The sequence below is a fragment of the Etheostoma cragini genome, chromosome 20 (assembly GCF_013103735.1).
Source record: "Etheostoma cragini isolate CJK2018 chromosome 20, CSU_Ecrag_1.0, whole genome shotgun sequence".
Taxonomy (NCBI): domain Eukaryota; kingdom Metazoa; phylum Chordata; class Actinopteri; order Perciformes; family Percidae; genus Etheostoma; species Etheostoma cragini.
The window spans coordinates 18810312-18836864 of record NC_048426.1 but is presented as its reverse complement, the minus strand read 5'-3'; the positions used below and the strand labels follow the sequence as shown (position 1 = coordinate 18836864).

The window sequence follows — 26553 nt, the reverse complement described above, 5'->3', positions numbered from 1 at the left end:
TGGGGCTATGGTTGCACTATTCTTATAACATGCTGCTTGGTTTTTTAACGAAGTATTCTATTTATTATAGGTTTTAGTTGTTTTTTTAAATTTAGAGAGTCTAATTTAGAGAGAATGAAAATTTGTCTAGCATTCAAATGCTGCATATATACTGCACAGTAGCTGCCTCTATAGTGGTAGTAATTAAAAAAAAACGAGCAAATTATACACAATTTTGTTGCAAATCACAACCACAAATTACACATATTTCCCATATTACACAAGCAGTGATAAGACTACCATAAAGCTATTGCACAACCCCTGCAGTTGCAGCATTATTTAAAATTTGAATTAAGGTAGGCCCAAATGTATATGTGTTTTTTATTTTTTTATAAACGGTAGCAGCACAGCTAGTAAGCTATTGATAGCTTTCTCCATTTTGGCCTCTCAAGTTTAGCCAAGACACTAGTGCAACAACGGTGCAAAGTTGTCAAAATTAGTTTTATTTAGCCGTTTCACATTCAGCTGTGACCACGCCTTGGTACATCATTTAAATGAATGATCATTTTGCAATTCATTCTTCAGCCTAATTATTCAATTAATTATAACTTCTGAATAATCCAAATACATTTTGAGTTAACTAATAACATTCCACTCATGTGTGCCAGTGCAATTATAAACACTGCCTCGCTGGCTTGTCTTACTCACACACACCTAAACAAAATACAGCCATTCTAAACAAAAGTTAGACCTGTGTTTTTTCTACTATAGCAAGTCAGTGTTGCAGCGGAAAACTATTCTGTGTTATCTAAGAAGACATTAAATGAGGGCTAAGACTGAAATGTATCATGCATACCAAGTGAATAATATATTAATCCCCTGGTAACAGTGGGCTGCATTCACTTCCACAAATAAGGAACAAAATGAAGGTAAAACACAGTACCACACAGTACAGTGTATAATATGTGCTTCTATGGTCTTATTGTATGTTTATTGTCTTGGATGCTCATGCAGAGAGTACTGTTTGCACAGTATGTCATTACAGAAATGTGAAATCAGTATGTTAATGGATATTAATTCTCTCTCAACAGTCCAAAAGCTACATGTGCAGCAGCCAGGGGAATGTGCTGTGTTTCACCATAGATTTTGGATTAGGCTTCACCTGCTCAGAAGGCACTTCAAAGGTGAAGTATTAATGAGATCAATTGTTGCTGACATCCTGGTCTGTCCTCTTCTTCCCTTGTACTCGTCCTTATTCCCTTCCATTATATTTGAAAACGCATTTTAAATAACTCTGAAATATAAAGCAAGTATCTCAAATGCCACTAATCTTGCACAATGAACTTTCCAGAATAAAGTGTAGAATTGCTGTATTTCAGAGAATGGTAAGCTATTATTAGAAAAGGTACATTTTGAGATTCTTTTTCGCAGCCTTGCTACTGTGGTGGGCTAAATAATCCGGTAGAATGGGGCCTTAAAGTAAAAGGACTCTATTGCACACACAAAATATTGTATACACACAAAGTCCTGAGTTTTATCTGCAGAAGAAACAACTCAAAACTGGTTACAGGTACATGTTACATAGTGTCATTTCCCGCCTGCTTCCGTCCTCCGCTGCTTAGTTAATAACAGGATGGTCTCATCCCAATTTTAATACTCTAATCGTCCTGTTTGCTCAGACTGTCCTTGGGTACGGTTCTGTTTAACATGACGGCAAACAGAGAGAGCATCTGCACAAAACACGGTTAGGTCACAGATATCAAATATGTTTTCTGCACAAAATGTACTACTTTATGTACTGTACTACTGCCTGAGTACACTACATTTTAAAAGGGTGATCATTGAATCACTGCAACAGTGTTACAGCACTGATTTTCCTTTTGTTAGACATGGTATTTAAATGATCTACTCCTTATTGAAATCGCTGTTCTGCTGCGCTTTATGATCCCCTCCCTCCTTTGTAGACCACACTGTGGCGATATAAGTTTTCTCAACTTAAAGGCTCCTCTGATGATGGGAAAACCAGGGTAAAACTCCTTTTCAAGAATGCCGAAAGCAACCAAATAGAGATGAAGGTAATAAAATCAACAACAAAGGTACATAATGACCTGTCGAATTTGTAATATATTTTACACCATTTTTTGCTCACTGATACCAATGAGCTAACAAGCAAAGTTAGTGAAGATCTTTGTAGAGACTTTTGCTTTCATGTGTCTGGTAACTAGTGTGGTAAATACATTTTTAAGCAATCTTAAGTTTGGAAAATGTCATTTAAAGTATCAACCTCATGTACTAATTGATACTTGTACTTTCTGTCTTTTTTTTTTTCTCCAGGAACTGGAGTTTGCCAACTTAACAGCCGTCCTTCACTGTATACATTCTTTTATTGCTGCCAAAGTGGCCTCCATGGACCCTCACTTCCCTGCCCTTTCCTTCCCTGGAAACTACATGAACAGTTGACTCATCCTCATCGTCATGTTCACCTCTGGCAAATCAGAAGTATTTTATGCACAGAGCCTATTAAAATGTATATCTTGTTCTTGCTATTTTTATATGAACTGCTATTTGTAAAATACTGTAGAGGTACATGATGTATAGAAATAATGGCGAAAGGAAGATGTTATTCAATTTATCACATGTAGAAAAAAACACAATCCAAACGGATTAATAGTTCTTCCATTTCTTTAATGTTTTTTCCCAGTACATAATGGACACCAGTTCTGATCGCAGGTTATCTGTCTACTTGTCACTTTGAAAAGCATCGCCCGTTCCACCATATGGTGTTTAACAGCCATACTTTTGACAACAGGACACAAATGGCTAAACATATCAACTGCCACTGTTTCTAGCAGGAATTCTCAGCTAATGCTGTATCTATGAAGAACTGTGTTGCCGTACCTAAATCTAGTAAGTGCATTTTAACAGACCGGAATCTGATGCTGGTTTACTGTCACTGGGGGTGGGGGGGGGGAACAGCTTGCCACACCTTGTCAAAGACCTGTGTGGGGGGGATACAGGTATTTGACAAGGATTTATTTTATTTTAAATTTACAGTTGAACTGAAATGAAAATACTAACCCTAAACCTCTGTTTCCAGTCTTTTGTCATGCCTGTAAACACAAACATCTTACAATATAATGCAGTTTAATAAGCCTCCAAATAATTATTGCGTTGAATCAACCCTTTTCTGATATGGTCCGGACTTAAATCAAACATAAGTCAGCATTTGGGCTGCTTTAATGGCTTAGATTAAATTGTGTGATGTTTGTGCTGTTGTGACCATCTTTTGGATCTACTAAAAGTTACATTCCTGAGTTTCCAGTCTCTCTGACCAATGGTGACATTTTAGCCTAAAAGCACTGTTAAAGCTTTAGTGTGTAACTTTTTGCTATTAATGAATGTCCGTTCCATTCAAGCCAATGGCAAATGATTTGTTACATGATCACTGAAGGCTTGTATGATGTGGACGCGCTGACAGTTTTTTTCATTACTTTTTGTCATGGAGGCAAAAAACTACGCACTATAGCTTTAAAGTACCAATTATATCAACTCCAATTTTAATACAGTGAACACACTGTCTCATCAGTTGCTTTCTGTAATGGTTAAATGCATATTTGCTGTGTTTCCAATAAATTGCTCATAAAGCACAACGCCTCTCATCTTTGACATGTCACAGCTCCCTGTGTGTTTATACAGCTGCTTTGGAAGTGGAGGGTTGGTGGTGGATGTAGCTTTAGCCCAGCCACTCAACTGCTGTATATTACCTGTACTGCTGGTGCTGCAACTCCAGCACTACCTCAGAGGCCTGTTGGCTGCTGAACTCAAAATATAGGTTCACATTCTTTGTTTGCTTGAGTTTGTCTGCTTGTACTCAATAAGCCTGTTGTGTTAGTCATTCTTTTGTTGTTTTTTGGTATAAAATGAGCTGAGCTGACACTTGGTACTTATTTCATCCAGGGGATTTCAATCATCTCACTCAACATTAGCTTACAGTTTATTTGGAAGGAATAGTTTTCCAATAACAGGCTTTATGTGCTGGACTGTTGATTGAACGGGCACAGTGATTCTGGCTTGTCACCACAACTCAACATAACCCATTGTAAAACCATAATCTGTTGTTTTGTGTGAATTAAACTAGACCTGAGTTTAAAAGGGGCTGGTAGGCAGATTTTGTTTAACTTGCACGACAGCTGGATTCTGACAAGATCATGTGAAAATCTGTCTTGTCAAACTTCAGTTACACAATGCGTTTGTGTCCAAACCACCATTTGTTTCAACTAATCAGCATCCTGTGAGGAGCTACTGGCAGTCAGAAATGGTCGTGGTTTAGGCGTGTGCAACTGTTCGTTTGAAACAATGATGGCTCCTAAGGATGTTAGCATAGATGGTACAACAGCATCAGTCATATCAGAGCTTGGCAGTACTTCTTCCATGATAGAAGAACAAAAAAACAGGACTAAAGGCTTTTCTCGATGGAGAATGTGTTTTCACTCTTCTCCCGACTGGTTTTGGCTAGAGTTTGATACACAGATGGTTCATCCAATCACCTGCCAAGCATTTGAAAGTGCCTGCCCTTTTTCAAACAGTTTCCAATGAGGGCTTCTCAGATTGTTGTGTGTAAAGAAAATCTGGCGCGTCAGATTAATATATTGTTAAATTGGGATAAGACCAGGCTTGGCACTCCAGTCTATGCCCTCTTTGCTGTAGCTTCAAATTTAATTGACAGATAGAAGAGTAGTATTGATGGTTTACTGTATATAACCCGGCGAGAAAGCAAATAAGCGTGTTTCTTAAAATGTGACACTTCCTTTGGCACGTGTTTCATTAGCATAGCAATATCTTAAGAAGTAGGAATGAGTGACATAATTATACTCAATGCTAACCCTGGGATGTATTTAGTTTCTTTCAATTAAAATATTCCCCTTCCTACTGTTCTGTCCTTGGTGCTACCAAATGCTGCTGCTGGTGTCTGGGTTGATTTTCCTTTGATACAAGTCAGTTCTGGTCATTGAGTGTGTTACCAGCTGCTTCTGCTTCTTCAAAACATTGGCTAAAATGTCAAGAAAGAATACTCTGTTTCAGAGACTTTTAAAGTCTAAAAGCCAAATTAAAGAGGTTGGTATACAGCACTGCCATTGAAAATGTCCATCCATCCATCTTCGACCGCTTATCCGGTATCGGGTCGCGGGGGCAGCAGCTCCAGCAGGGGACCCCAAACTTCCATTGAAAATGTCATATTTTGCATTATATTCTTGAGGTGTTGACTTGAGTTGACTAGCATCCTGATGAAGCCTCATTAGTCAACCCTTCTGGGTCACGAGTTATCACTTTGGGATTTAAAATGTACACACACAAAGGAAAAAAGCAAACTGCTGAATGCAATCTGCTGATTAAAAAGTGACTTGATTCTGGACTTGGCTTGGGTGAACTAATGACTCGACCTGCACCGGCGCCAGACAACTGTCAGTAAGGAGGCACGTTTTTTCTTTTTTTTTTTTTGCCGAGATGAGCGGCATTATCTTTAAGACAGAAGTGGGCTCTCACAGTGTACGTGGGTATGTATACAATGCCATGTTGGTGACAAGAACTACTCGCTAAAGTACTACAAAATGTATCTCTGACATTTAACTCCTGCCCTGAAACAAAAATAAGACTCCCTCTTTGTACAGCAAATGCAACGAGCAAACAGCACGGAGGGAGAGGTGCAAGACATGCGTGTCTCAGTCTGATTTACCTGATTTACACAGCAATATAAATTCATTCACCTTTATCCTAACAACACAGTATCTACAGCGCACATACTCAAAGCCAACAGCTCATTAAAAAATATACACCAGATAAGCCACTGTCGACCACAAATTAGAGAAACGTTTATGCATCGTTTAATATTTTAATATTAATATCCCCAAAACCAGTTGACAGAAAGACAAGCTGGCACCACATATAATAAACACAAGTAGGCTACACTTTTATAAACCCAAATTAGCCATAAAGTGGTCTTACATTATCTAATGTAGCATGCAGCACTAAGATTTGTAACTAATACAGTAATAATACAGTTTTCCTAGTCCTCCCTGTAGCTTGGATGAGAGCTTTGGTTGGCCTTCCTTGCACAATCGCGGCTTGGAGCATTGGTATATTTGTCAAGGCCATAATGTTTAAGCTGCCTTCTTACCAATGTTCTCTCCTGACTACTAAAATCACCAACAGGCAATCTCAATGGGATTATTTCCTGGTAAAATAAAGGTAATTAAATAAATTAAAATGAAGTTCCACAACTCCATGTGGTCAGCAAAAATCCAGTGTATTTTTCAGTTCAATTCAGGTACAAGGAAAAAAGTCTCTTGTCTCACATAAGTCGACAGTTCATTTGTAAACTGGCATTCCACCAAAAACTGATCATCCATATAGCCCTGTTTACAATGTTGTATAGTCCCAACAACCCCTCTCGTAACAACTTAGCAGTGTGGCTAATGTTAGCAGCTCTGCCTCCTGCACAGCCAGTCAGGCAGCACCAATGTGTGATTTAGGAAAGAGTGGCGTACCCGATTCTGACCTCACCATAAATTTATTAAATGTAATATTTAACTTATGCATTTGTTTGCATGTTTTAATTATTTTGTCAATTTATGTTTAACATTTTATGTTATTTAATACAATGAATTTTGAGAATTGGGGGGAAGGATCTCATCTGGGAAGGCATTGCCCCCCCCCATTCCGGACTTGAGCAATGATAAATCCGTAATAATTCAAAGAGAGGTGAGAAACATTCAGCTGGGTGTCATTGGCCCTGGCTGTTCATTTCCTTCTGTCACCCAAAAAAACATGAGCCTGGAAGTCATAAATTACGTCAGACGTAGCTCAAAGGATTGATCAGAACACTGGATCAGTTATGTTTAAACCTGTCTGATGGGTTCATTATTCACCTCTGTTTTCCTACAATGCTGAGACTGAAAATCCTTTCACTGGGTATTTTATATAGGACACGACAGGTCAATGGTTGTCCGTTTTAATTTGATGTATGGGTGTATGCCCTCTTGGCTTGGCAAGTTGTGGGAACATCCACCTTCCATGTAGCCATTGTGTTGGCTTAATGTTAATTTGGACATCAGTGAGTCATAGAGGGTTATATAGACCACAAGCTCATGATCTGTGATACTTTAACACAGAGCTTGACATGATCATCCCTCTGACTGTATTTAGGGATTCAACATTAATCTTAAGGTGCTGAACATTCAACTGTCCAACCAGTTTCTAATTTTAAATCGTGGCACTGGATGCCTCATGTTCCACGAAGCAGGAGAAACTTTTTAATTATCCACCATCATAGCAAAGCTTCACACATGGTTGGATGATAATAATAATAATAATCATCATTATCATCATCATCATCATCATCATCAGTGATTCAATAATAAATGTATTGTATATAGCACTTTAAAAGGCAACCACAAAAAAGGTAGGAATTTGAGTGAGTCAGTCTGTCACCGTTGTCAGGTTATCTTACCTGCATGTGCAAAAGACTTCATACTCAGCACGCTGTTGTACTGATGTTAGTGTCCCGGGTCTCTCTCTCTCTCTCTCTCTCTCTCTCTCTCTCTCTCTCTCTCTCTCTCTCTCTCTCTCTCTCTCTCTCTCTCTCTCTCTCTCTCTCTCTCTCTCTCTCTTGGTCTCTCTCTCACTCATTGTTTATATATTTGTGTTTTTGAAGCACGTTTGCTAAATGCTGCACGTGTTGTCAAATTAATGAAGTTGTTTTCTTAATTTGCTTGTGTTTTGTCTATTTGCATGTGTTTTCTTAAGTCGCAGGGCGTTTGCCCCTGTCGGCCACCGTGGTTCCTGGATGGGAAGCGTCGGACAGAGCCACGGTGCCGCTGCAAAATTGCCTCAGGAAGAAACTTGTTATGTTAAAACGTGTAGTTAGCAAGATGATAGTCTAGTTAACAAGACGATTGTGATTGGTTTAAAGAAATGCTAATTAACCAGAGAACATGTTTTTCCCATCCCGGAATGCTGTGTGGAGTAGCCAGACCCTCCTTTAAAACGCTGTGGAGGAAGGTCTGGCAATGCGAGACTAGCTGAAAACCAATTTGCAGTGTGTTTCAGCTTTCAGTCACCATCTAGTGATTTTTTTTATTTTATGCTACTTAGAGGTTAAAAAAGAGGCCAGATAGCTGCTGCTTAATGCTGTTGTATTAATCTTAAACATCAAGTCTTTGCAAAAAGCAACTGCGGTCAGAAAGAAGATGTCACCAAAACTGACTTCAGGAAACTTTAAGGGATATTTGAAGAGCAGTAACAACACAACAGACCACAGGAGCAGATACTTCTGTAAAATGGATTCAGCACCTACTGACAGTGAAAAACTTCAGAAAGGTAGCATTTATTGCACCTGCATAGTAGGATTTTAAATGACATCATACTGAACAGTAGGTTATTTTGTATATCCTTTATTTAGAAATAATTATATCCTCATGCTAGTATTAAATATTCAGATATTGTATGCCATAAATTTGTATTCAATGTCGTTTGCCTCATTCTCTACATACTGAGATTCATTTTTTAAATGTTTTGTTTGAAACAGTTATGTGTTGAAGTTAAACCAGGCACCATGACAACAAGAGACCCACCTAAAGTTCCAGCCTGCTGCTGACAAACACACACACACACACACACAGCATCATCAAGTTGCATCAGCACCATGTCAAGCATGAATTTCAAGTACACTGCTCAACTATCAATGGGCCGTGACTCTCACAGTTGACTCCGCTGGCGGCACCAGACCATGGATGCTAACTGAAGTATTTTTGATGAGAGGACGTTTCCAGGGCAACTTCAGGACCGCTGCCATGGCCTTTCTCACTATTAGTAATCCCAATAGTCTGCATCTAAAACTTTGAAAATAGGCTTGGGAGGATGAAGGCACAGCGAAGGAAGCTGGACCACAAACCCATAAAAGACTGCAATGAATGCTGCTGCTGCTCTTTTGTGTTATGTCCTCGCAGTAAAGTTTGACAGAAGTGTAGTGACAAGTCCCTAAAAAAGCCAATAAATAGTTACACTCAAAAGCGTTGTTTTTAGGGGTGTATTATAGTATATACTGCACAATAGTAGCCCAAATACTATTCAAGGCCTTAAACATTTTTCACTGTAAGTTTGAATTTACTTAACTAGTGATGGGATTCATTGTTATTTACAACAATGGAATGTTGCGGCCAATTCTATTCGTCTGCTCAGAATTACTGCTTTTGGTGGATTTTCTGGCTGGACCTGCCAAATATACAAGTGGCTGAGATAATGGACTGAAAAAAAAATTGTTATTGTTCAAACCAGTCAACCAAGGACAAGAGAAACTCTGAATCTCTGAGTTGTTCTAATGTGGGCTGGTTAACCTGATCTCTGCACAGTGCTCCCTGCTCCAGCTGTATATAAGGCCAGGTTTGACAGTGCACACAACACTTTAATAAGTCCTTATAGCTCATGTGCTACTCTCTATGACTCTTCTATAGGAAACTGCCCACAAAGGATGGCTTGTTATTTCAATTTAATCTCCTTTGTTATGTTGCTCTGCATTATTCTCTCAAGGTTTTCACCTGATGAAGCCATTCATATAAACTGTAAGTACCTTTTTTTTTGCTTACATTTATTTTCATCTGAAATGTTTGATAGTCTATGATATTAGTGTAAAATTAAGGATTGGAAGAATTGAATGTAATAAAAGTTGTTACTCACCTGCATCACACAATTTGTAATTATTAATACTAAGTGCTAGGGGGATTTTTATTATTTACATTTGACCAGTCTGGGATCTGTCGATGATTAGCAACAACGCAGATTTGTATGCATTTTTAATTTTTGTGCATTTTTTGTGGAATAAAAAACGTCCACCTGTTACCTCAGAGGACAGAAATGGAAAAGACATTTGGAAAATAAAAATTAGGAAGGGGACATGTCCCTGAATTAAAACTGCCATAAAAATACATTTTATATATTAATACTATTTTCCACTTCTACTGAGTAAACTAAAGATTTTTTTAACACATATAACCCCATCAGTCCTGATCATCACTATTCATTCATTTTCAGAATTTTAACTTTTTAAATGCCAGTTTGATCACATATTGCCAGTGAAAACCGGGAAAACGGCATGTAAAAAGGTTTCAACAATTGGATTAATGTATAACAATGCATTGCATTTTATTGACTTATCCAGTGGGTTTTTTAAAATGTAAAATCCTAATCTGAAAGTTAAAAATAAATACAATATGTTTCTCTTAATGTAAAAGTAAAGTAGGAGTTGTGAATTGTATCAAATTCTCTGTGTGTGTAAATATTTATATAGATGACACTCACAGATTTGGATGCTGTTCTGTTGATGTTGTATATCTTCCAGCCAGCTCTGTCAGAGAACTGCTTATTTCCTCATATCAAGACGCAGCCTCACTCCACACTAGAAAACGGTAGTGAATGATCAAATGTGTCCTCTCTGTTTTAACTGAACCAAACCTGTGTAAGAAAGGACAGAATCACTTTTTCCTTGTTTCTGTCAATTTCGTTGCCCAGACAAAGCTCATCCTCGTCTTCCACGCGTGTGTTTGCTTTCCTTCGACAACCTGACCCTGAGACCCTGGAGATTTCCCAAGCTGCAGAGGTTTTTCAAACAACTCTGCAAGTCCTGAAGAACAGAGTGAGACTGAGATATAAAAGGGATGTCACGGCAACAGGTAAAATTGCTTTCTTTTTCTCAAATATCAGGATCTCACCTTGAAAGAAACTTTTACAGGTAGTTAGACATCATAGAGTCAAAACAACTTTAACATAACCAAATGTCTAATTGGTTCACTTCCTCTCACCATTATAATAGTCCACCAAAACACTGCATACTTTAACCCTCCTGTTGTCCTCAGGTCAAATTTGAAATTTGGGTTTCTTTTAGCAAAATTGCCCAGAAATGACAATGAATTTGGCTAGAAGCCTATGTTAAACAAAGAATTGGTTTATACTTTGTAAGTACCCTTTACAAAAAGGCAAACCAAGGCACAAAAAGGGGGATTATGGGCTGCCAATAAAAAGGATTAAAAGCTTTAAAAGAAAGTATCCTGACTAAACATTGATGTATACCAGTCTGTGATCATTCATCAACAACCCTTCCTCTGATTCTAATTAATAGTCAAAACTTAATAATTTCAAATATTTTGCATGATTTAATGTGAATAAGGTTTATTGACCATGATTTCAAAAAAGAAGTGTAACACTAATGGTAATAGGTACGAATAAAGGTGGCAAAGAAGTAGTAATGTATAATAATGTATACTTTATGCTTTGGAAACAGGCAAAACAGAAGAGGAAAACATGACCGATGGGAAGGCAATACTAGGGTTACACTAATCGATCAGCAAAGTCCTTTATAAAGGAAATTTAAAAAGTCAAACGAGGGTCATTTTCAATTACCATGTGTGTCATTTAAGGTTTGATATGTTCAAATGATTACCAAGATAAAATTGTATCACATTTTTCTTGTGTTAACTTGTTATCACAATGCTAGAGTTGCTTTCCTGGGAGGATGTGGAGCTGATTGCAGAGTTTTCTCAATGTCCTCCTCCAACACATCCAGCCATCTGTCTGCAAAGTCATCTCAACAAGTACCGCTCTCTATCTGGCCTCTGCAACAACAGGTATATTCTTTCCTTAAAGTCAGATAATGACCATATTGTTACTTTACTACATTATTTTTGGTAACCGATGTAATGTGAATAAATAAGCATCTGGTAACCACTAATGAAGGAATATCTGAAAGTGAGAGGATGTAAAAGCCAGTTCTCATTATTTCACACCTCTATCCAAAAGCTATGTGGAACATTTTATGCCAAATTGAAAAAGCAAAGTCCAATTTGCATTCACTTCGATTTTTATTGAAGCAAAGAAGAACTTCGGTGAAACATAAGTTACATAAAAAATGTCAGTGAAGGTTGTTTTTTGTGATCAAATATTTTTCATTAATAGAGATTTTTCATTTTAACAAATCAAAACAACATGACATTTCATGTTGAAATTAACACCCATGAACTTCTGTAGATCCTATATTCTGCTTCTACCTAGTCCTGTCTCTTTTAAATTACATTACAATTCAGTTTAGATTAAGTTCTTGATCAACATAATTAGAAAATGTTAATAAATGTGTCTGGCAAGTTGTAAAATGTTGTTTTGAACTACAATGAAGTACAATTTTCCCTGACAATGTATCTCATTTGTTTTCCAACATAAGGTAACAGGTTATGGTTGGGGAAATTAGGGTGATTAGTTTTTGTAGTTCTATACAGAATACTCCACAGTGACAAGATAAGGCATGTTTATCAAAATTGAACCTAAACCCCATTATTTCCCTAATCTTCCAAATCCACCAACATGCTTTTGCTGCTGAAACAACGCATGAAATCTGTTCTTACAGCCAATAAACACATTCATGAACTGACTACACCCTGAATCACTGTTGAATGTTGGTAAAAATGTAGTATTCTAAACTCTTGATGACCATTTGGAGGAAAACAGATGATGGTGCAGTCAGTGAAGGCACAATGTTTTGCATTGCAGCATTTTTGGACACGCTTCATGTTTCTTTTTGTCAGGCAAAATCCTCTCTGGGGAGCAGCCAACACTCCCTTGGTCAGGTGGCTTCCAGCTGAATACGAAGACGGAGGGAGAGAACCCAAGGGTTGGAACCGAGGACGGCTCCATAATGGATTCCAACTTCCCTTGGTAATCTACAAAATGCTGGTCCGATGGTCAGAAAAGTCTCGCTGAAGAAATTAGAAAGAAAGCGAGCTCACCCTGCAAACCTGAATTAATGTAGCTTTCCATTTATTTTTCTAACCTGTTTTACAGCAGATAAAGTCCACAGCAATTTAGGAACAGCAGAAGTGTGTGTGTGAGATGACACAGATTACAGTTACATTTGCATGTTGTGCCCTGTGCTTTAAAATACATTATTTGTTATAGCCTGAGAAGTTGGTGGATAAACATTTTTTTTTCAAGAACTGATATTTGCATTGGGTTTTAATGTTTATTCAGGCACTCATTAGAAGGAGGTCTTGTAACGGTGGAACTCCTCAGCATGTATCCAGCATGCAGTTTACTACACCGCCATGTACTGTATAGGAGATAAGTGTTTTAGATAATTTATAATGCCCCTTTTTTGAGTTTAGGCCATTTTTATATTATTATTATTATTATTATTTACAACAAAACCTTATGAATTAAAGAATGAACTAGGTCACACAAACAAGAAAGCTACATCCATCCTAACCCCTGACTGGGACAAAACAGGCCTTCCCCAGAAAATATGTTCATTTCTGCTAATGATGAGATGAGAAAAAAACACTGACTGATAAATGGCAAGTCACTGCAGTGATGGCTGGGGGGGGGTAATGCATTTGCACACTGTAAAAAGTAGTTTGCACCATCATCCCAAATAACAAATCCTACTGTGTTAACAGCCGTGGGAAGTCAGCAAGAAAATATTGAGGAGCTCCGTTAAACGGCCAGATGGTGTTTATTCTCACATGCTGGTGGATTGGGGCCAGTACATCGACCATGACATAACCTTTACTCTTCAAAGCAAAGGCAGTGCTGGGGTGGACTGTTATAACACATGTCAAAATGTGCATCCATGCTTTCCCATTGAGGTAAACTAAAAGCTCAACACTGTATGGACATTTTACTTTCCTGCAGGTACAGTACATGTACTGTGTCTTGCTTGCTCTCTGGTAACAATCCTATATATAAAGAATTATTTCAAATTTTGGGAAGTAGACTTATTTGCTTTTTTGTCAAGAGTTAGATGAGAAGTTCAATACCACTCTCAAATGTGTCTGTTGAATATGAACTGCTCTGCACTTGACCAAGAATATCACGGCACAGTAGGTTGGAGTAGGCAGAACAACGTGACACGTAACCCCGGCAAACCCCATAAAACCAATTGTACACATTCTTTTTTTGTACAGATTAAACAAACGAGATATAAAGTTTAAATTGGTGAGCTTTAAAGATGTTGATAGGTGAATATTGTCACCTTTGGACAAAGCCAGGCTAGGTGTTTCCCCCTGATTCAAATCGTTATATTAAGCTAACCGGCTGCTGGCTCCAGTCTCATATTAATGGGACAAACATTAAAATAGAGTCTAACTTGGCAAGAGAGAAAATAACCGTAAAACTGTAAACTGTTCTTTTACAAATTTTAACTCACAAAAACTATACATTTGATTTGATAGAAGTTAAAAATGATTTTGAAGCACCTTGTGATAAATAATGTTGTGTTCTCCACAGACAGGTGATGTTGTCACTGGTTCACAAGGCTGCATGCCTTTTCATCGCTCCAGACCAGCTTGTATAGTCAATTTTGGATCAAGTATTCATCAAGCTCTGCAACAACAACAGATTAATGCCATCACATCATTCATCGATGCTTCACTTGTGTATGGCAACACTCCAAGGCGGGCTGGCTTCCTCCGTGACCTCTCTAGCCTCAATGGGAAACTTGCTGTCAACGATCAATTCAGAGATCCCAAAGGAAGAGCCTACCTTCCATTCGTTGCCTCTTTGCCATCAGCCTGCAATCAGAACCTGCACGGGGAAAGAGTGGATTGTTTCAACGCTGGAGACACACGCTGTAATGAGGATCTTCCCCTGATCGTTCTGCATACACTGTGGCTTAGGGAACACAATCGGATTGCAGAGGCACTGAAAAACATTAACGGTCACTGGAACACGGAGACTATTTACCAAGAAACTCGCAAAATTATTGGAGCTCTGCATCAGGTATGTGACTAGTAACTGAAATTGTTTCTGTAAGCACTGAAACTGCACTGGGCTGACATGCTGACACAATTAGGTCAACAACTAAACAGTGTACGTAATTATCATTATCTATTTATTTGCTTGATTTTGTTTTTAAAATGTCAGACATGTGACACAAGTTAACACATCTAAAAGAAAATTAGACATTACATTAAAGGGACTGCACTCAAAATGAAGGAGATTAATATAAAAGTAAACAATTATTTGCTATGTAAAGCTATAGAGGAGTTATGACACCCAGTTTACAAATAGCTGGTGAACCAAAATCGCCTCATACCAAAACAACATAGGCCAATTTACAAAGACTTCCAAAACAACACATACGACCACTCTTTTTACGGCCACAGGGTGGGGGCTAAGTCAGGTGACCGCAATCATGTGACCTTTCTATTTAACGTAACACGCACAGTTTATACTGTACACGTAGTAAATGTTTTGAAACAGAACTAGTTAAGTGTGGGAAACAAAATAACTTGGGTAGGGATAGTAAAACTTACGCTATCGGCTTAAAATAAGTCACTTATTTTATTCCTGTGTCAAAATTGTGTTAGTTATCCTTGGAATTTTTTTCCCCTTTCTCTGTATATTTTTCTTCTTTTCTTTTCTAAATCAGAAACAACTTCCTCAGTGGTTTCTAACTTGTCTCTGAACAGTCTGTTCTTCTTAGTTATATATCCATTTGAACCAGAGTGCAGTTAATGTGGCTCTGCTTTGCTCAGTGCAAACCCCAGACGCATTCTGTTTGGATAACATGAGGCTCTTCACAGCAGGGCAGCCATCAGAGCCAAGTGGAGAGAAGTCCTAATCCATTTTATCTCTGTGCAAAGAAAACACTCAAGTGTCATACCAGTTAACACAAAAGATTTCTCTGTCAACTTGCTATCGTCTTTGTGTGTTTATATCTTCATATCGTAGGTAGGTTTTGTTGCTGTTACCTTTTTTGTAGTTATTAGCCTTTTAGTAGTGATGCATGGGAGGCAGGTTGTGCATTGATGACTGATGGGACTGACTTTTGAGAAGTTCTATTAGCTGTAGCCTGGGGTCATTATTAAGGTGAAATAAATGTTGGGTACTGTAAATTCTACATAAAGTAAAGGATAATGGAACGTTTTAATGGGAATGATTCATTGCTTAGTGGAGGGGACAAGGGGACCCTGGTACACGGCTTCGAAGTTTCTATAGCATTTCTGAGCAGAGGGATAATAAGTCTGCAATCTGTCAGACTTTGGAGGATGACATTTGACCACACCAGTGGATTAACAACTGCTTTTTTTCAGGTGACTCAGGGACAATGCCAAATGAAGGAGATTTACAGAATTAAAAATAGATGGGTCTAATGTGGAGGGGTTATTTAAATAATTTGTGAGGATGAAGTGTTAAAGGCAGGTAGAGGATTTACATACTGTAGCTGTAACCATGACCAGCTACAAGAAAATCCTTGTATTGGAAGTGGAGTTAAATGTGACTCACTATCTGGTCTGACCAGCCTGCAAACCAGCAGACTGTAACGTTATCGATTTTTTTTCATAGAAAAAGTCAAAGCTGAGATGAAGACTTAAAAAAAAGCACAAAAGCTCCCTGTTTTTTCTAGTCACAAATCTTTGTCTTCCCTCTCCACTCAGTGAGGTCAGGGTGAGCTACAGACAGTGCCCCTTGGGGCTGTGCATTTCATTTCTATGCAAATGTAATTGTTCTGGGACGCAAATGACTGTAACACAGGAAAGGCCATAAAAAAGCTAACTAGAAAACTCCAGTTAGACAAACAATGCTAAAATCTCTATGGTAGAATACTGTTAATTGAGCTGTTGAGAGAAAACAGCTTGTGTGCAATTTAATCCAGTAATGTTGTATGTAAAAGTGGTTATTCTGATGAAGTGAATTCCAATGTGCGATGATAACATGAGGATAACACAAACAGTCTTGCCTTTAGCCTTATTATTTGATCAACAGCATTGGATGAGTTAGTTCAGTTAGTTTGAGAATTTCTTGATTAGATGCTCAGAACAAGTTAATTTAGAGAAGCAACAGAATCTTCTTCTTATCTTTATTTAACCACTAAGTCATGGTAAGGTTATTACATGGTATTTTATAATTAAAATACAGGTATACCAGGCATATTTAAGGGCCAAACCTGTGCCCAGAGTATACAACATTTAATTCTTACTCAACAATAAACCAGGTGAGTTCAATTACTAGCAGAACAGGATCTCTTTGCAGCTCAACTAATTAAACAATGCAAGTACCTTCCTTAACTTGGCATTGTGGTGGTCACCCACTAAGCTAAACCCCCATTCATGAGATTAACACGACTAACTACCAACAAAGTTGAGTTCCAATCAGAAAGCCATCTCATGTTACACAATAACAACCCCCCACTACTGTTAATTCATACACATGACAAAATATTAGATGATTAAGAAATAAATGAATGCCTAGTGTAGCTTAGTTGGTTTACTGTATACTATTTTAAAATGAATGTTGAAATATCTGCCTGTAATGAGAAAAGTTTGCTAGTTATCCAATTCCAAAAAAACATCCAACTCTGCAGCCCTTCACAGCTCTGAGCAGCTTCCAGCTCATTGTTGTGGTTTGTCGGCCCATATGGTAGAATCCAAACAGCTCTCCCCAAGCCCCCCCGAGCCCCCCGCCTCCACCCGTTTAAATCCTAAGGCAGCTGTTCCCAGCAAACAAGTTCACACAGAGCGAATATAGTGTTGAATTCTGTTTGACAAGAAACTGTAAAAGCACTTCTTTAATGCATTAAACTATGTGCTATGGCAGTAATTACTTACAGAAACCCCACTCTCCGGCCAAGGGTAATGTGTGATTAGGCAGGAAATTAAAAAGTTACACCGTTAACAGTGTTTTCTTGCTGGTGGTATGAGGTGGATGCCAGTGGATGTGTCCCTGTTTAAGGAATTTTCTATTGTGTTTGTCAGACACAACTTCAAACGTTTACTGTATGTCAGACACCAAACTCGCCGAACTACTATCTAAAGAATAGATGCAACACATTGAGTATTATTGGATCTTTCCTTCCCTTTTGCTTGTAGTGTAAAACACATAAACAACAATCTAATCTCATTCATCCACATAATAATAACAATATTTTTGTTTGGTCTGACCGTCACAAATTCAAAAAACCCAAACCCAAGGTGTTACAACATCTTGAGGCACAATGATCATTGAGGAATTTAACACTTAAATAGGTCACTAAGGGAACATTTTAATCCATGAATGTTTGTTTTGTTCTTTATGCATGCATTACCACCTAAAAAGCATCAAGGGTACACTTTAGTGTCAGCAAGAAGCTTTCTGTTATTATTTGAAGTGTTATTTGCCATGTATAAAAAGTGACCTAACCCCGAGTCAGTCGGAGAGTGAGAAAGGGAAGAAGGCAGGCAGGTGAAACCTCTTGAAAACCGTTGGGGAACGTGGTACTCTACATGGCTTGCTGAAAACAAATGGAAATGTCAGAAGCCTTTTCAATACAGAGTAAAAGCCTGTTATTTACAGGAAACCGGAAATAAAAATGATCAACTAACAGTATCGGGTTTAATGCTGACATGCATCTCAATCTTGGTCCACAGTAGTCCCGGCTGTCTCCTATCCGGTTTGTAGTGTAAGGGGACAAATTTATAGGTTCCATTTAGTTTTTTAAGTGGTCAGGACATAGAAAAAGAATTGGTTAGACTAAACTTAAAGGTATCTACTTAATAGTGACATGACACTGTCATGAATGTGTCATAAACATTATAAACAGTCATAAACGTTTAAGACATTTAGTCTTAAAAGACGCTTTTAGTAAGTGTCATTCGGGTTTTGTCCTGTTTTGGTTAGGGTTCATGTGTCATGACTGTAACATGACATTGTTGTTTGTTCATGACAACATCATGTCACTCTTATGAAGATACTTTCAAGTAAAGTGTAACCAAAGGATTATTGTTTTTCTTTTTAAAACTTTAAAAGTGACAGTTTTAAGTGCCAAAATGTTCTTTTTGGAGTGTTCCAGTTAGTTACCTAAGAGTTTATACTCCATTAAATACATTACTTATTTCAGACTTCTCCATTTCTATACTTGTTTTTAAGACTGTATCGGCCATATACGGGGGATGCAAAGTTGAAGGCGTACAACTCATCTAATATGTAGCAAAGGGGCTAGACAAACTCGAGGGTGAAAAACACTGGTTTAATCTTAAGTATTATTAGCGTATCACGTTTAATGTTTTAATGTAAAACATTGATCTGAAAAGGAACTAGTCTTCAGTTAAATGTATTGGAGAAAAACTCAAATGTTCCCATTTTAAGCAACATAAAATAAATGTACTTAAGTACAATGTTTAAGTAAATGTGTTACTTTCCACCACTGCATCCATGACTGTTCCCCTTACTATAAATTGTGAAATTAAAAGACTGCTCATCTCAGAAAGACTGACATTGCAGTCTGACTTCTCTTCAAATGGGAGCAGGATTATCTCCACAACTGTGGCTTTGGACTGAGTCAGTCTAAGCTGTGTTTTCTTGTCACACTTGACATGTTGTGGCTCGGGTTCAGTTTGTGCAGAATACTGCTTGCATGTCACTTACACATGATAAGCTCATATTAGAATGCAATATTTTAATTTATCTTTGCAGGTTTCCAGTAAGGACTGTTTTTAATTGTATCAATCTAAAAGTCTGACCTCAAACCTTTTTCATTCACACTGCTGTACTAGACTCTGAGAAATTACCCAGTGTGCGCCATGATTCTTGTGTGTGTGTGTGTGTGTGTGTGTGTGTGTGTGTGTGTGTGTGTGTCTGTCTGTGTGTGTGTGTGTGCATTAGTTGTTAAGATTCAGTTGGTGAACTGGGGTCTTCATAAATAGTGATGAGAATGGATGAAATTCTCTGCGGTGAACTGTAAGGGAACAAATGTGCAATCATTTGTCCAAGCTTGGGATATTACAGCAACTCTCATCTCAATGGAAAACCTGTGGGAAATTCTTATAGCCGTAAACCTACACAGCCACAAGATATTGTTAATAATTTACAAGTAGCATATGTTTTAGTAATTTGTTAAATCCGTTCTCATTCATTTGCTTTTGGCCTTATAGCATGTTTGTTACATACATAATCCTTAGATTTAAAAATATCTTTCATGACTATCTGAGCCATTTTTTTTGCTTCTTTGTGATTTCCCCCTCTCTTTTCTGACTCCCAGATTATAACCATGCGGGATTATGTTCCAAAAATCATTGGCAAGGAAGCTTTTGAACATTACATTGGCCCCTATGGTGGATATGATCCAACTACGAACCCCTCAGCTGCCAATGTGTTTGCCACCGCTGCATTCAGGTTCGGCCATGCTACCATCTCTCCGATCCTCAGCAGACTTAATGAGAGCTTCCAGAACCATGAGCGCTTTCCCCACTTGAGATTAGACGACACTTTTTTCAGTCCATGGAGAATAATCAAAGAAGGTCAGTACTCTCATATGGAGGTGTCAATTGGGATTAATAATGTATCCTACAATTTTTCTGGGGTTTGGGGTGGAATTTTGTGTCACTGGTGCTTCCACACGCATACAAACTTGGAAAAAAAACTATCCATGTTGTTTTGAGTGAGATACGGGTTTCTGAATGTCCTCTGCATTCAGTTTCCAGGTGAGCTGGTCAGAATCTGCATGGCTTTCTGCGTCACTAGCCGAGATGAGTTGACTATCTGTAGCACATGCTAGCGCTAGCATGCTAGCTCGTTCCCATTGGCAAAACACTGCTACAACACACGCTACTTCACCAAAATCTACAAATTAACTATTTACATGTCCCTGTTCTGCAGGTATTCCACAAGTGTGTCCTTGTTTAGAAGTCTCCTAGCTAATCCTGCCTTGTACTGACCAAATTTGTAAAAAACGAATCTAGCTGATGTGATCTTACCTAGCTACTTAGCATGTGCGACTCACAACAAAGATAGTATATAAGTGAAATGTCTCACTTTGTTTCTAAACCAGAGACCTAAACACACAGGGTGAAATGTGGATCGGCAGCAACGTGTGGCACAACAAAATGAAAATGAAACCATGTGAACCTATTCTGGTACAACTTCAAAATACCATTATGAACCTGAAAATGAGAATAATATGGGCGCTTTAACACTAAACAATACTCTGTTTAGGTCAGCTTTTTTATGACTTTGTCCATCATTACTGTCTGTGTAATAATTACTTGCATGCAATTCTAGTGACTCGTGTAAAATAGACCACTGAAGAGACATTATTGTATCTAGAGAATGAAAACATGCACTAGTACTGTGTTTCATATCTATTACAGTCTATGACGTGTGCTCCTAGTCCTAGGAGACTCATTACGTAAGGTGCAATAATCCATTTAACACAGCTGGGATCTTTTTCAATAGATATACATTACTTATCTCATACTTATTTGTAAGACAGTACTTTATCCGTCACATGCAGGAGATGCACATTTAAAGGCGTTCTTATAGCAAGGAACGATCTGACTTCTTTTAACCTCATTTCTCCTGGGACTAGGAGCACACGTCATAGACTGTACTAGGCAAGACACACAGTATTAAGACATGGTTTCATGAAAAAATATTTGCAGAATTACCCAGGAGGGTGAAGGTAATAACTTTTTTAATTTTTTCAATTTTTCAAAGTATCATTAAAAGTATGCTATATGTCTTAAAAAATCATTTAAAATGTTTGGCTCTAAATCCTCACCAAAGTAAACACAGAAATTAGATGGTTGGTGTCCTGGTTTAAATCTAGATAACAATTTTGCATTTGTATCTCTCCATTCTTTTTTGTTTCTCTGGTAAACTGCCTGGGAGTTTAAGAAAATTGTTTGTGTATCCAATGCAATTGTGCTATTTCCATAACACATGTCACAATGTAGCTTCCTTGAGATTATGAATAGGATAGGTTGAAAGTGCCAGCACATACTGTACATGATTCTTTTTTTGCTCTCTATCTGTTTCATGATTTATGATCTCTGTGAATAAAACATTGTTCATTCCTTAACTTTAAATGGATTACTCTACCTTACATATTAACCTAACACCACAGGGATTTTCTGCTGACCTTCAGTGGCTGAAGTTTTTACCTTGCTGCAATGATACCAAGGGAGGGGTTCAGGATTCTTACCACTACTGTACTCACCAGCTGTATATGTTATGGTTTTCTTGTCTGTTGAAGATAAGGGATTACAAATAAGTCAAAGTGAGCATGCTGTTTGCTGTTTGGTGTCACCAACTCACTTAATCTCTTAGTTTTCATGTCCATATTTTTCAAAAAAGACATGTTAACAGGAAATTTGTTATCTTGTTATGTGCACTTGGATTATAGAAGGAAAAGTATTTTCTACTGATTATGAAAAAAATTAAGCAATGCTATTTTTTTTGTCTAGGTGGAATTGAACCAACTCTGAGAGGCTCAATTGGAACTGCAGCATCAGCTGTCAGCGCAAACATGCTGATGACAGAGGAGTTAACAGACAGGCTGTTACTTTTGAACGTGTCACAGCACATGGACCTGGCTTCATTGAACCTGCAGAGAGGACGTGATCACGCTCTCCCAGGTAAGGGCTGGGCTGAGTCAGGGCTATCCAGTCATGCCTGTCAAATCAGAGTGACAGTCAACATGTACATATATACATAGTATAAATACTGTATATTTAAAAGAGTCAATCACAAGTCAGTCCATGGCAACAGTCTGTTAAATCAAGGATTTTAAAAAAGCTAAAAAAGCAACAGTGTTAGCTCTATGGTTAGTTCACTCACCGCAAGCAAACCGTGTTTATCAGCGGTAAAGTTTACCTTAGTTTGCTTTATGGGTAGCTATGTAATAAGTTGTGTTATAAGCATTGTGTAATGTGTTATAAGCGGGATGTTCTAGAGCGAGCCTGTTATTATTAAGAATTTAACCCTTTCTGGCTAATTTAAGACCCCTCCGCTTTGGGTTGGGGTCCTGCATCACCCTGTCGGCGTTCGATTCGCAATAATGACAATTTTCACACATTAAAATCTGTTTACATGTCCTGGGGAGTGACGTTACTACATCATATGTAAAATATAGTTTAAAGCCTTTTTTATCTCCAAAAGGAGCTGTGTTAAGTGAAAAATTGCCTCTAGTGATATCACTTGAGTCAGCTGGTTAAGGCTAAAGACAACAAGTCTGAAAATTAATAAAAATTCTGGGGATGTGAAGTTAAAAAGAGTTTACCAAACCTTGTAGCCCTCTCCTTATGGGCTATGGGCTTGTAGCCCACTCTGGTTGACGCTATTGACTCAAGGGTTCATTTGCTGCTCTTACCATGACAAAGCCAAATCTTTGATCACATTTTTGTCTGTTGAGTTACATTTTAGGAAATGTAGGTGCCCGGTTTTGAAAATGAAGAAAAAGCATGGACTAAAAAACATGATATATCTGATTCTGCTGCATCCAAATTGATTTTAGTTTTAACTTTTTAGGCGAGTCCAGCATATAACCCTCTGTCAACCACAACCTGGTGAATGCAAATTACAAAATTAGCAACTTAGTGTGTTTACTTATAAACTGTATTGTGCTATAAATTAATTTTCAGGATACAATGATTGGAGATCATTCTGTGGACTGAAGCGCATCGAGACGCTGGATGGTTTCAAAGAGGTTGTAAGAGACAACATGGTTGCTGAGAAGATAGCACAAACATACAAACATCTTGACAATATCGATGTATGGCTCGGAGGGCTCGTTGAGGACATGTTGCCAGGCTCAAGAACTGGTCCCCTCTTTGCTTGCCTGATTGGAAAGCAGATGAAAGCGCTTCGTGATGGCGATAGGTACCTTAACACTTGCTTGATTTAAAAAATGCTGTTTATCATTATTATGTACTTCAGCTTGTACCACAATGGCATACTTTAAAGTTAATGTCTTGGTGTACCTTTTCATTTATTGAAATGTTTGATTTGAAATAAACTGTATTTTTCAGGTTTTGGTGGGAGGCTGAAGGAATATTCAGCCAGCAGCAGAAGGCAGAGCTTATTAAAGGCTCTTTGTCTCGCGTCATCTGTGACAACAGCGACATAAGGGAAGTTCCTCCTGATTCTTTCAGGTTTGGGAATTACCCCAATGATTACATATCTTGTGATCAAATGCCAGGGATTCATTTGGAAGCGTGGAAAGAGGAGAAAAGTCAAGGTGGGCTAAAGAAACTTTGGGGCAAGTCCTCGTCCCACTATTCATATACATATTTTTGAAATATATTCTTCTTCTACACATTAACACAAAAAACTTGTATCTCTCAATTCCAGACTTAGAACAGTGTGGTACTCCAAGAAAGATAAAGAATGGTGATTTTATTTTGTCCTCTGCATATGGCAAACTGATTGCTCTATACTCCTGTTACCATGGTTTCAAGTTGAAGGGTGCTGCTGCAATAGTTTGTGAGGGATATCGGTGGAGTGCTCCACCCCCACAATGTAAAGGTACATGAACTATTTACGCCATGGATTTGTTTCATACCATTTGTCTGTACTGACTGTAATGCTGTCTATGTGAAGTACCCTGACTTAAAAAGGTTAAATCCCACTTTTATTTCATTAACTGCTGCCTATTGAAACATACGTATACAGATCAGCCTTGAAAGGATTTGGTTATAATTCACAGTCATAACCCAACACATATTTATCCTTGGACATGCAGTACTTTAGTGCTCTGGTTTGACTGGAGCTTTACTGCTATCTGCTGGTACTGATGGAGAAATGTTAATGTTCCCATAGGAAAAACCTTTGGAATATGGCTGCTTTATGATTTTTAACCATAGTTTTGAACCATCTGCTGATGAGTCAAAGTCTCTGCAAATTTTAATTATAATTAATTATAATTAATAATTAATAATTTTATTAAATTGCACCTGCAGCATTTGAAGACCACCCTTTTTTCATGTCAGACAAGAGATTTCGAATCAGTTTAACCACCTTTTCAAGCTGCCATTAATGTCAGCGTGGTATAAAAATCCTTGAAGAGACCTGGGCCTTGTTTTAGTTTGATAATTTATCAAGTATAACAGAATTTCTTTTCCAATTTAGTAAAGGTTGATCATTGAGTGGTAACACAGTTCAGAGCAGGGACTGATTTCAAAACTTTTTTTCTCAATAGTTCAAACAATTCTAGGTAAACTATGAGATAGATGTTATGAGATTAAACTTCTTGTTATATTTCAATGAGATAATGATGAGAAAAGAAAAAAAACAAGCACACAAATAGTGATCACGTAACTTGATTTGATAAGCTAAGCTTGTACTAGCTCCTTAGTCAGGCATTGTTATTGATGACTGATCGTCATTGACGTCCCTGAGAAACAGGCAGATCTTAAGTACGTTGGGCATCTAAAGTCCCTCGAAATGTTCAGGCACTCCAACAAAGCTGTTTTCAATCTACTCAAGATAGCTCTACCACTCTTTTCCCATAGATAATATTACAACAAACACCAGTGTTGGCTACAAATGCATTTCCTGTTGAACTGTTGCTTTAGTCAACAGTTGCCATAGTTCATTTGGATCTGAGGGCTTTCGCAGCAACAATATTGAATGAGTCTTTGATATACAACATTTTGACAGATTACTTGTTACTGATTATCCGAATATCCTCTTTTTTGTAATTACAAGATATTTTATTTCGCAACATTGAGTGGGAACAATTGTAAAATCTCTCATAATTCTTAGTTAGGTTTCTGTGTACTGAATCTCCCTACATACAAGGTTACACAATTCATAAATCCGCAACAGCAAACATCTCAATGCATGGGACCCGGGGACGAATGGTTCTTTGGAGAAATCATGTATTTTTTAGTTAACTCAGGTGAGTTGGGTGTTAACGTTACAACACAAGCTGCATACCTTTGTGAGTTATATGCAAGTACGCATGCTGGGGAGAGAAAGTGTTCATGTTATGGCATGCTTATGTTATGTAACCAAAAGAAACCTCAGGAAAACATTGCTATCCTTGCTTTCTTTTTCTTTCATGTTTTTTTTGACTAGCGCTATGTTTTTTGTAAAATGGAATAAGACATTTGTGTTTAAATCAAACCTTATTTTAATTAAGATGCTTTTTAATAATAACTGCTACTGTGTTCTATACTTGGTAGACTTTTACTTTAATTGCGGTAAGTTGAATTTTGCTCAATAAAAATATATACACCTAACTTTAAATACGAGCCTTTTTTGTCATTATTTTCTTATAGAATATTGCACAATTTATACAAGGCTGTATTTGAAATGACTTTTTCAGGGCAGCTTTAACCGTTCTTCACCTTCCTGTTGTCCTGCTGTCAAATATGCCCTGTTTTTAAAAGTTTCTACATCAGAGTCTTGTTATTCTTTCATCCAAATTGTCTAAATATTACATGGATGGTTCCATATAACGCTTCTTGCAAGTTAAACGAAGGAACAGTTCACTACTTTACTTTTATTTGGGTGTTTTATAAATAAACTTTGACAAAAGACAAGAAAATGATATAATTTCATATTGACCATGAATTCAAAAACAAAAATAGTGTAAAACTAGTGGCAACATATTGGTGTTAGTGATATGTACAGTATACTGATGGGAGTGTTACAAAAATGAAGAAAGTTTTTTAAAAAAAGCATACAAAAGTGTCAAAAGCTTCAAAAAATTGTTTGTTTTTAGTTTTGACCTGGGAGGAAAACACAAGGGTTAACATAACATAACATTGTTTTATAAGA

The 26553-nt window shown here is 37.7% G+C and overlaps 2 protein-coding genes across 2 annotated transcripts in view; both read left to right on the top strand.

The window, feature by feature from the left end:
- The window catches only part of sntg2 (syntrophin, gamma 2), a 64370-nt gene extending 60729 nt beyond the window's left edge, over window positions 1-3641 (top strand). Inside the window, exons 15-17 of the mRNA XM_034857950.1 lie at window positions 1071-1163; window positions 1944-2054; window positions 2314-3641. Coding sequence (XP_034713841.1) covers window positions 1071-1163; window positions 1944-2054; window positions 2314-2439 — 330 coding nt within the window. The 3' untranslated portion in view covers window positions 2440-3641. The remainder of the gene's footprint in view (window positions 1-1070; window positions 1164-1943; window positions 2055-2313) is intronic.
- A 5496-nt stretch (window positions 3642-9137) lies between these two features.
- Window positions 9138-26090, top strand: tpo (thyroid peroxidase). The gene is made up of 12 exons (XM_034857943.1): window positions 9138-9596; window positions 10373-10439; window positions 10543-10703; window positions 11525-11654; window positions 12606-12735; window positions 13473-13661; window positions 14302-14793; window positions 20033-20291; window positions 22236-22406; window positions 23412-23649; window positions 23799-24007; window positions 24121-26090. The coding sequence occupies exons 1-12, from the start codon at window positions 9506-9508 to the stop codon at window positions 24300-24302; spliced, it is 2319 nt and encodes a 772-aa protein (XP_034713834.1). The 5' UTR covers window positions 9138-9505; the 3' UTR covers window positions 24303-26090.
- Window positions 26091-26553: the final 463 nt, after the last annotated feature.

Excerpts from the sequence above, each read along its gene's own strand:
- tpo (XM_034857943.1), top strand. The coding sequence starts at position 9,506 with ATGGCTTGTTATTTCAATTTAATCTCCTTTGTTATGTTGCTCTGCATT. Across the intron at positions 10,704-11,524 it reads AAGGGATGTCACGGCAACAG|AGTTGCTTTCCTGGGAGGAT; the intron begins GTAAAATTGCTT and ends TCACAATGCTAG. Across the intron at positions 12,736-13,472 it reads ATGGATTCCAACTTCCCTTG|CCGTGGGAAGTCAGCAAGAA; the intron begins GTAATCTACAAA and ends CTGTGTTAACAG.